Here is a 10,667-nt window from a genome sequence, read left to right on the forward strand (position 1 = left end):
TCAAAGTAAACACTGAAGCCATGTTTCGACAAGGATCAGGGTTTTCCATAATTTTGTTAGTAGTAGGCTGTGTAGTGAAAGTAGGAGGCTGGCCTGCTGTGTACGTGTAGTCATGTACGGAACATTATTACGGAACTGGATTGGTGTAGGCGGCCAAATGATCAAAGTAGCCAGTCAAATTGGCCGGCGACCGGCTCTTATGGAAAACCCTGAGGAATACAGCCAATTACGTGAATATGTGTCTTTCATGAATGTTGTGTACCTATTGTCTTGGAGAAAGATGTTCTATAAATGTCATTAATTGATAAATAAGTTACATGTTTATTACAGAATCACAATTAAATTAGATTGTGTTGTACTAGTCATGGAATTAAATGAGCATACAAGTGTGCATCATAAAAGTCATAAATATATATGGCCCATTCAGCACTTCTCAAGAAATAGTGAGAACAAAATTCAAGATGGCTAGTTGTAGGCCATTTTGTTTTTCTGATCAGTCCCAAAAGCACACAAGAACAAATAAGGGCCAAAGGGAACTTGCATATGAAATTTGAAAGAAATCCATCCAGTTCTTCTTAAGAAGTTCCTATAACAAATCTCAATGTAAAAATCAAAAGTGGTTGCCTGTCGACTATAATATTTTTCTGATCAGTCCTAAAATCAAACGGGCAAAAGCAGGGACCATAGAGAATGATCCATTTAGTACTTTTTCAAGAAATGGTGACAACAAGAAATGTTTACGGACAGACCATAGACGTAGGGCAATTTGAATAGCTCACTGGGCTAAAAACTAGGCTAATTTGTAAGTCTGTTTTTAAGAATTTATTTAGTAATACATTTGCTAACCTTGAAAAACAAACCAATGCTCCCTATTCATTTGAAAAGGTATTCCAATTTTTCTTGAATGCAGCTATATAATGTAGCTGGCAAACCAGTTTTTCCATTTCCTGAACCTCAGCAAGCTTTGCTCTTAGTCCTTCTTTCAAAATTTGATGACACAATACCACACTAATTGTTTTTAGTTTTGAGAGCTACCTTTGAAAACTTATCACAAAACAATATTAGCTTTCTGTTTTTGGCTCTGTGTTTCCATAGGTTTTCTCCCACCACATAATATAATCACGCTTTGCTAGCTCTCGTTTGGCAAAGTACGTCGGGTATTCAGCTTTTTCCATGGGATGGTAAGCATCTAATACCTACAAAAAAAGGCAGGAAAGTAATTTAACTCCATACAAAAAATATTTACTTCATTTTAGAAAATTGCAAGACCTTTATTTCAACATGTTTTATCTTCTCTCAACTATATCCTTGGAATGAGCTCCAATTATCATGAAAAATCAAAGTGATGAACATGCAACCTTTGAGAAGACACAATGTATATAGTCTATCATTTGTAAATGACATTAAAAAAACATTAAAACCTTAAATTTTAACTTTATTGATACAAGGGCTGTAATAAGTTGTCAGCCTCATTTTTAGGGGTTGGATGTTTGTGAACATATTGCATTATTTTTCAACCTATTCTGCTTCAGTATCTATTCACTTTTGCCAGCAATATTTAAGGATCTTAATGCCACTTTTACTATTCTTGACCGTTCAGAAAGTCCTCCACTGCATATATGATGTCATCATCTGACTGAAAGTGGATACCTGAAATGGCTTATTTCAATTTCAAAAATAGATGAAAGTCTTATGGAGTGAGATCAGGTGAATAAAATGGATGCTCAATCAATTCAAAGCCACAAACATGCATGGCAGATATGTGAATTGGACATTGTCTTGGATGAACAACACACCTTTACTGAGTTATCTGTGGTACTTGAGTGTAATATTTTCACTTAACTGCCTAAGAAGTGATATATGATACTTGCCATTGATTGTTTTGATAATCTACCATCAGAATACCATAAGCATCCCAGAAAACAAAGGCCATAACCTTTCCAGCTGATGCAACAGTCTTTGCCTTCTTTGGCGGGGATGAACCAAGGTAATTCCATTGTTTAGACTGTTGTTTGGCCTCTGAGGTGAAATGATGGACCCATGTTTTATCCAGTCACAAACCTCTGCAGAAAGGTAGCAGAATCTGCCTCTAATAGGTTCAGATTAGCAAGCAACAAAGTCTGTCTGGTGTGCTTCTGATCAACTGACAGAAATCTTGGTACCAAACAGGCTGAGAGCTTTCTCTTTGCAAGATCTTCCATAAGAATGGAATGTACTCTTTTGTGTGAAATCCCAATTGTATTTGCTATATATCTCCATATCTTGCCTGTCAGCCATAACAATATCACAGACTTTACTGACCATTTCTAGGATTGCAACAGTGTTGCTACCATATCAGTATGGATATCCTTAGATGCTAAACCTTTCTTATGCAAATATTAAATCACTGCTCTTTCAGTAATTTTGTCCATTTTGCAAAAGTTGCATGCCTTGTTTACTTTGACATAAACTGATCAAATGACACCAGACTATGGGTACACTGCCTTAAATAGTCAGGGAATAGTAGAGCTGAAAAAGAACATGGCTGCTTGACTTCTTCAATACAAGGCTCACAACTTATCAATCAGCCCTCGTACTTACAATTGCCCTCCAACAGATTCTCATGAAACAAAAGCATTTTTGATCATATGTGCTGATCATGCTTACTAATACAGATCATGCTTACTAATACAAGTGAGAGACATTTTATATTTTAGCTCCATTTATCTTTACCAGAAGAATTATATAAAATCATCTTTTAATTTATAAAGAAAAGTAACACTCATCAGTATTTCAAGTACCAATTGTATTGTATACAAATGCAGTTGTTTAATTTTGTTGGGAAGATATTTTTGGTCAGTTCCAGGTTATTCAATTTCATGCATGTCTATAAACTTGTGGCATAACAGAGATTTTCGGAGATTTTCATTCACTGTAGAAATATTCCTTTGCAGTTTGATTTTGTGCATTTTTTATTGGCCAATAATTGAACAAAATTAACTCCCCCACGAATACAGGTACGTGCATTACTAACTTTGAAGTATTGATAAAGGATGATATTCAGAATATTTTTTATTAATCCTCTTACCATATCAGGGCTAACATCATATCTTCCGTGGGAAATTCCCTTTGGACATCCTTCAACTACAAAGAAATACAGTTCATAATAAATTTAACATCTTAACATATTCCATAATCATTCATAACTGGAAGAAAATATTAAATGGTGATAAGCTATTTATTTTGTGAAAGCTGGTTAATGTTGAGCACACTCTTTTCTGATGTCAATATTAAATGATAATAAGTACACATTTTGTAATTTGTAATATCTCACTATCAAATTATAATCATTGACTTCAGGAAATTTCTTCTTGATATGAATTTAGAGTTATACCATTAGCCCATATGACCAATTTACCAATATGGACAATTCTGGTGAAAAGTTAGGGTCACACCAATTTCATTTCACTACAATAAGCTAATTTTGTGAGTTTATTCCAGCATAATGAAATAGCATTTGTGTGTAAATAATTTCAACAGAAATATATATTGACCTAGATCACTATGCCCAGTTTGACCAAGGCAGAGGTTTTTTTTTTTTTGCAGTATTTTGAAACAATTAATTCACCCAGAATACTAACTGTATTCACTTGTCAAAATATTTTTTAAAACATTCCTAGAATGTCTAAGAAGACCAAAATGTAAACTGAACTTTTGCTCATAATAAATATTTTTCAGTTTTATTTCTTATTCAACTTCAGACAAGATACAAAAACTATTGATATTTATTTTATGTAGTGGAAAGGAAATGTAAGTTTACTACTTATTAATTGTTGTCATTTAAGATAAAATTAAAATATAGATATGATCACTGATAATGATACTTCATAATCAATGAAATTGATAGATAATAATTTTCGCCTATTTTATCAGATTTTGAAAATAACTTTTTTTAAGTGTATTTGCCAATGAAAATATGGTACAAAAAACTCACCCACATAATCTATGCATTTGTTGTACAAGAGATTATTTTACCAATAAATTAATATTTCTTTGTCCTATAATAAACTAACACCCCAAACTTCAAAGATAAGATTATTTGTATTTATTACACTGGTAAATAAAATCACTTACACTGCTTTGTTATTCCTACTTTCATGTGTATCATGGTTTCTGTATATCTCATCAGTTCATGGATTTTATCCATGTCTCGCTCATCTTTGTGTTCATCAAACATAGCTCTTATTTTAACTGCACCAAACCTATACTGCAACCTACAACAGAAAATAAGCCATACTCACATTAAGATCACATCAAAGAATTGGCCACTATGATGATAAAATGATTCTCATGATCAGTATACCATGTTCATCTACAACCATGTTTATCTTCAACACTCTACTGAAGACGGCCATGGATGGATGCAACATGTCCCCATTACTATGTTTGCCGACTACGACATCACTCTCCACAAAGTCATGCCTCTTCCCCAAAGCCAGCCATATACTCTACTCCAGAGTTTTATTTCATGTGCTATTCTCTTTATTTCAAATACAATATACTCTAGTTTCCTTTTGGAGATATTTATTTCATTTCAAATACTGTAGTTTTATTTCTAATATATTTTTTTATTTTTCTTAAGTTTTGTTTTTGGTACTTAATAGTATAACATTAAAGTGATTATTATTTATGTAATGTATGGTAATTAAGTTGAATGTTGTATATCATCTATGATATATTACTTTTCTCTTCATTTTGTAATAATTTTAGAAATATGTTAGGGTGTAGTGCTAAATCATCCAACATAATAATTTCATTTATTTATGTATGTTTTAGTGCTGAATGAAGTCATCAAACTTAATTATTCAGCGTTTTCATCAAAGAAAATTTATGTATTTAGTTTCATATCTCAATCATATAAGGATAGGTTGTGAGCAACACATGTAAATCTCAAGTAAAAATCTTGGTAAGAAAAGGGCAGCTTATATATGAAACAGTTTATAATTGCCATGGCATTGTTTCCTAAAGCAACACCATCCTATTGTTGCAAAAAATATTGATACTCGGAGAACAACCCGAACCAAGACAAACAAGGAGTTTGCACATGTATTGTAATAAAAAAAAAACATTGGAGCAAACAAGAAATATATACATACTGGTTTTGAACAACATTTACAACACTGTCGTTAAATAAAATGATAAATTGGCTTTTGCATACATGTATGAAAATCTGCCTCATTAAAATGTAATAGCATCACTTTAAATCCTTATTTTCACTTTAAGGTGTCTCAGTTTTCAGTCAAAATTTCAAAGACATGTGAATTTTGATCAGTTAGTGGAAGTATTTGAGGAGTTGTTTTACCATCAATATATAAGCATCGAAAATTTTGTTTGATGATTCTCAATCATAATTTACTAAACACAGAAAAATGGAAATGCTGGTTTTTGGGATTGGTTTTTCCTCCTCTTAACGCACTCTGCCGTATTTTTTCGGACATATTTGTGGAAACGAACCGAACCCTTAGTCTTCAGACCATATAACTGATCCAGCTTAAGTGTTATTTGAGTAACAAGCAAACAAGGTCAAAAAATGATCATATATATCGGAAGCCCATGCGTACCTGGAGAGAAAAGTATCTGGTGCGAACGATTTGTGCTGACTTACCTGTACATGCATTTAGTTTCATGTGCTCTAACTGCCTTTTTAAAAAGCGTTTTCACCAATTGGGCATGACTGACCGCTCGGGTTGTCATCTTGGAAGATGTTGAGATGACTCGCGAATTATCTCCCTTTACGACGGTTTAGGGTGAATTTCTAACCTATATATTAACGTCCAAATGAATGTCAATAATGTCTTTAAGAAAAACAATATATAAACTTTCCGGTATATTGAGTCCCTCAAATCAGTCATTATTAATCATGTAAACTAATTACCAGCTATCATTTTTTAAAGACAAGTTTACGGACATATCTAAAATAATGCGGATTTTTTATTCATAAACACCGGACCTTTAGGTATTCTCGCCCAACAAAATCCTTGCTGTACACAGGGTTTGTTGTGAACAGAGGAAGCGTCTGAATGACTGAGACTGCTCTTTAGCGGGAGATATGAGAAGGAAAGCTTTAGTTTAGGCATTTGTACAAAGCCTATTTACAGATTGCAATGGATACTAATACTATTGTCAACGCACCAACTGGTTGTAATGAAAAGTTTTTAAGCTTGATAGGTAAGTTTGCGCATGTGGAATGGAAAACTCATAACTGTTAGGACACTTATCCATGTATTAGTCCAAATGCCTATCTATTCAGTTATACCAGGGACGTAAATAATTGTTACCTACAATCCTTGTTATACTGTATCACACCCTATTGTTTCTAAAATGTGCAGCCAGCACGTTTGAAGGTAAAAATGGTAAAAAAAGCAAGACCGTTTAAATCTAAAGGGTATGAAAGTTGAGGTCATTGGACGGATATGAGTGAAAAATAGCTTAAATAAGTGAGGAATTAAGGAAAAGTGCATGTAGAAGGTTAGAACACAGTAAAGTTTTGGTTTGGGGAGAGAGAGAGCAATGCTAGCAATTACCAAAGCCTATAGCTAGCGTAAGACTTGTTACTGCTGTCACTGAATGACGGAGAAAGGAAATAATTAATACCAGAGACATATATGTGATATATACGTCTCTGTTAATACCTACATGCATGGTAGTGTGCAGATGTGTGCTTTGAAATTGAAACGTATGTTAAATGGACAAAAGTTCTTAGCATAAATTTCAAGGAAAATTACAAAGATAATCCTTGCCAACATGTATGTACATGGGAAAAAAAACAATAACTACATCACTGTATCCCAGTAACTTCATTGTGTCCCTAAAACTACTCCACTCTCTCCCTGTAACTACTTTACTGTATCCCGGTAACTACATCTCTGTACCTGTAACTACACTGTATCCCTGTTACCACTACACTCTTCACCTGTAACTACTTCTTTGGGTCCCTGTAACTACTTTACTATATCCCGATAACTACATCTCTGTACCTGTAACTACATCTCTGTACCTGTAACTACTTTACTGTATCCTGATAACTACATCTCTGTACCTGTAACTACTTTACTGTATCCCGATAATTACATCCCTGTACCTGTAACTACTTTACTGTAACCTGATAACTACATCTCTGTATCTGTAACTACATCTCTGTACCTGTAACTACTTTACTGTATCCGATAATTACATCCCTGTACCTGTAACTACTTTACTGTATCCCAATAACTACATCTCTGTACCTGAACTACTTTACTGTATCCCTGTAACTACTTCACTGTATCCTAGTAACTTACACATTTTGTAATAAAAAGTCTAAATTTTTTGCTTGAAAAGTTCATATACATCTGCATCATGATAATGATTGAAAATCAAAGCCATTTCTGGTAATAAGCCTATGGCTAGGCCTTGAAGGTACCATGTTAGAAATAATGTGTTGGCCTCTCTGGCTTTTATATTTCAGGAATAATCATAATATGTATTACCATTTGTAGAATCCCACAAAAGACAGCCAGCTGAACTTTCTGAAAGCAGTAAAACAATGTTAAAAGAGGCAGTTCTTCAACTTATTACTTACCATCAAGATTCTGAAAAAGTCTTCAATGAGGTAAGAACACCAGCTACTGTAGAGACTGATTAATATGGTTCAGGTCATTGATTAGTTTCAAGCCCCTTCCAACTCAGACCCCATCCCACCATCCCGAACTCCTGTGTTAACATTGGGATGGGGTGGGAGGAGGACTACAACAGTTTTGCCTTATGTTCTTCTGTCAGTTATCACTGAAACTTCACGCTTCGGTTGGATATGGGTTCACCTTGTTGAGGTAGTGGTGTTGAGTCTTGAAAGTAGGTCACTTTAACCTACATTTTGACTTTGACTTACATCAATGAAAATATTTTTGTCCATGCTCTACCTCCTACACCACTTACCACTAACTTTATACTTTGGGTATGGGTTCATTTTGGTGAGATGGTATCATTTGTTTAATTTTATTTATTTAGAGGAAGGTCAATCTGACCCACATTTTCACCTTTGACCTACATGAAATAAAAGGTTTGTCTAATTTCTATCTGCTGCAATTGACAGAAAGAATTGTACTAATCGTTAAATTATCTAATTATATTCCTTGCGGGTAATTCAAAGTAATAGCCACAGTAACCTTCTGGGCTAAGGAGAAATTCTCTTCAGCGTGATCGGTTGAGCTTAAGTCTGGAGGTCTGGGGTTTGATTCTTGGCAGAGGCATAGAAAAAGATGTTTTATGATTTTATTGGCATTAAAAGTGTATTGACTAAATCTTCTTCATAATGGTTGTACGGTTCATATTATGGTATTATAATTATAGATATATTGCATAATTTGTATTTCTAGACAACAAGCATTCTACAGGGAGAAAACAGCAAGGACTCAGGTAAATTCCACATGTCATTTTACACCAGTGAAATCTGTTGAGGATTTTCATGTGTTGCTGGTATGAAAAAGCTGAAAAGGAAGTAAGATAAAAAAAAATGACATTTCCATTAATGCTTGCTTCTAAGTCCAGTTTCATCTGCACAGCCATATGGTCATTATTTTACCCTGGGTACTCCAGTTTCCTCCTACAGTATAACAGTACATAAGATCTCTCACACACTTTAATCTGTGCCAATTATAGCGATAAATATAATGTATAACTTTGTTTTGCAGTTGTGAGAAAACAAATCTAATATGATTAAAATATTAAGTTTGATGATTAGTCATTTGATTCTTAGTCATGGCTGACAAAGTATACACACAACCAATAATTTTGTTTTTGTTTTCTACAGCTGCAATCTTGTGTACTTCTGTCCAAGGCCTGGTTTCTCCCTCAGCATCTTATTCTGATTTCCATGCAACAGAAGCTTGTGCCGATAAGATTCTTGTTCTTGCGAGACAAACTTGGACAGCAAAAAACTTCAACATTTTACAGGTGAATGCAAAAAAAATTTGGTTTTACTTTGTTTTGTTGCTGATGCATATCTAGTTCAGATGGAATTCACAAAGTAGACAGGCTAAGGTGAATGCTTTAAAATCATAAATATTTGTGGGGTTTTCATTTTTGTTGAATTTGTTATTACTCTCAATCCACAAATTCAAATGTTCACTAACTTAGAATAAGTGTAACTTCATTGATGGAGCTACATTTTTCTACAAAATTAAATGCCCATGAAAAAACACTCATTCAAAAAAAGTTGAACGTTGAAGATGATTCTAAAGTGAAAGAGAGTTTTTGAAAGTGGAATCAGAATCTTTATATAACAAATATTTAAAAATGAATACTCATCTATGTTGTTTTTTTTTTTTTTTTTTTTTTTTGCAGGCAGAGATTACAGCAGTGGTTATGCTGACTAAAAACATGATGGAAAATCACAACTTACAGAGAGCAAGATATTACCATCTTCTTTGTAAAGAGGTTGGCATTTTGGTATTTGAAATAAGTAATTTTAGGTCAACTGTCCCGAAGGGTTAAGATGATGTGCTTCATTCCTTGTCATCTGTCATCAGCCATGAGTGAACTTTTCTTTTAAAATGCTACTCCTCCTTTATGCCTGTATGGATTTCAACCAAATTTGGTCTGATGCACCATTGGGTTAGAACAATCATTGCTTGTGTTCAGATATTTGAATCAACCCCTAGGGAGCTGGCACAGGGACCTAAAGGAGAAGTTAGACAATATTTTACTTTAAAATCCTACTCCTTAATGCAGGGGTTGGTTTTGCCCAAATTTTGTATGAAACATTATTGGGGTTTGGGAATCACTTCATTAAATTCAGAATATTGACAACTTTAAGAGATATAAAGATGCAAGGTGCTAAATGGGAAATTGACAAATATTTTGCTTCAAAACACTACTATTCCTCAAAGCTGGATTGGATTTCATTCAAATTTGGTTTGAAACATTATTTGCGTTGGAGAACCATTTCTCAAATTCAGAAAATTTATTTGATCACTAGGGACTAAGGTATGGAGCCCATAAAGGTAAAATTACACAGTAAATTGCTTTTAAATGCTACTCCTCCCATTTTGCCTCAATGGATTTCAACTTAATCTGGTTTGATGCATAATTAGGTAAGGGCAATCATTTCTTACATTCAGATAGTTGATTCAACGCCTAAGGACCTGGATACAGGGCACCAGAAAGGAAGTTCAACCAATTTTGCTTTAAAACACTATTTCTTCATAGCCCTAAGGTTGATTTCACCCAAATTTGATCTAAAACATCATAAGGGGTGGAGAATCATTTCTTTAAATTTAGATAGTTGATTCAATCCCTTTGGTTGTGGGATGAGGTCCCAAAGGGAAATTAGACAGTATTTTGTTTTAAAAAGCCTCTCTTCCTTAATTCTTAAATGGTTTTCATTCATATTTGGTCTGAAACATCATGTGGATTGGGGAATCATTTTTCAAATTCAGAAAATCAATTTGATCCTTAAGGACTTAGATGTATTTTGGTTTAAAATGCTACTCCTTAATTCCAAGGGAGGTTTCACCCAAATTTGAGCTGAAATATTGCAGTTGTGATGGCAATGATAACAATCATGATCAAAAGATTGCCCAGACCACAAAAAATGTCTGGAGATTCATTTATTAGGAAAAGAAACATGATATGTTGTTATTTTTCAATCT

The 10,667-nt window shown here is 33.9% G+C and overlaps 1 protein-coding gene across 1 annotated transcript; it reads right to left on the reverse strand.

Annotated features, from left to right (window-relative positions):
* Window positions 1-807: 807 nt before the first annotated feature.
* On the reverse strand, window positions 808-5,759 carry LOC132546839 (NADH dehydrogenase [ubiquinone] 1 beta subcomplex subunit 9-like). Its single transcript, XM_060210560.1, has 4 exons — window positions 5,645-5,759; window positions 4,114-4,253; window positions 3,068-3,123; window positions 808-1,196 (listed from the first exon to the last, which is right to left on the reverse strand). The coding sequence occupies exons 1-4, from the start codon at window positions 5,731-5,733 to the stop codon at window positions 1,062-1,064; spliced, it is 420 nt and encodes a 139-aa protein (XP_060066543.1). The 5' UTR covers window positions 5,734-5,759; the 3' UTR covers window positions 808-1,061.
* Between the last annotated feature and the right edge of the window lie 4,908 nt (window positions 5,760-10,667).

The sequence above is a fragment of the Ylistrum balloti genome, unplaced genomic scaffold (genome assembly GCF_031769215.1).
Source record: "Ylistrum balloti isolate Yb309-2 unplaced genomic scaffold, AGI_CSIRO_Ybal_v1 Utg369916, whole genome shotgun sequence".
NCBI lineage: Eukaryota > Metazoa > Mollusca > Bivalvia > Pectinida > Pectinidae > Ylistrum > Ylistrum balloti.

Coding starts and splice junctions, on each gene's coding strand:
- LOC132546839 (XM_060210560.1), bottom strand. CDS start 5,733: ATGACAACCCGAGCGGTCAGTCATGCCCAATTGGTGAAAACGCTTTTT. Junction 4,254..5,644: donor GAAACTAAATGCATGTACAG/GTAAGTCAGCAC, acceptor TTTCTGTTGTAG/GTTGCAGTATAGGTTTGGTG. Junction 3,124..4,113: donor AGTAGGAATAACAAAGCAGT/GTAAGTGATTTT, acceptor ATTTCTTTGTAG/TTGAAGGATGTCCAAAGGGA.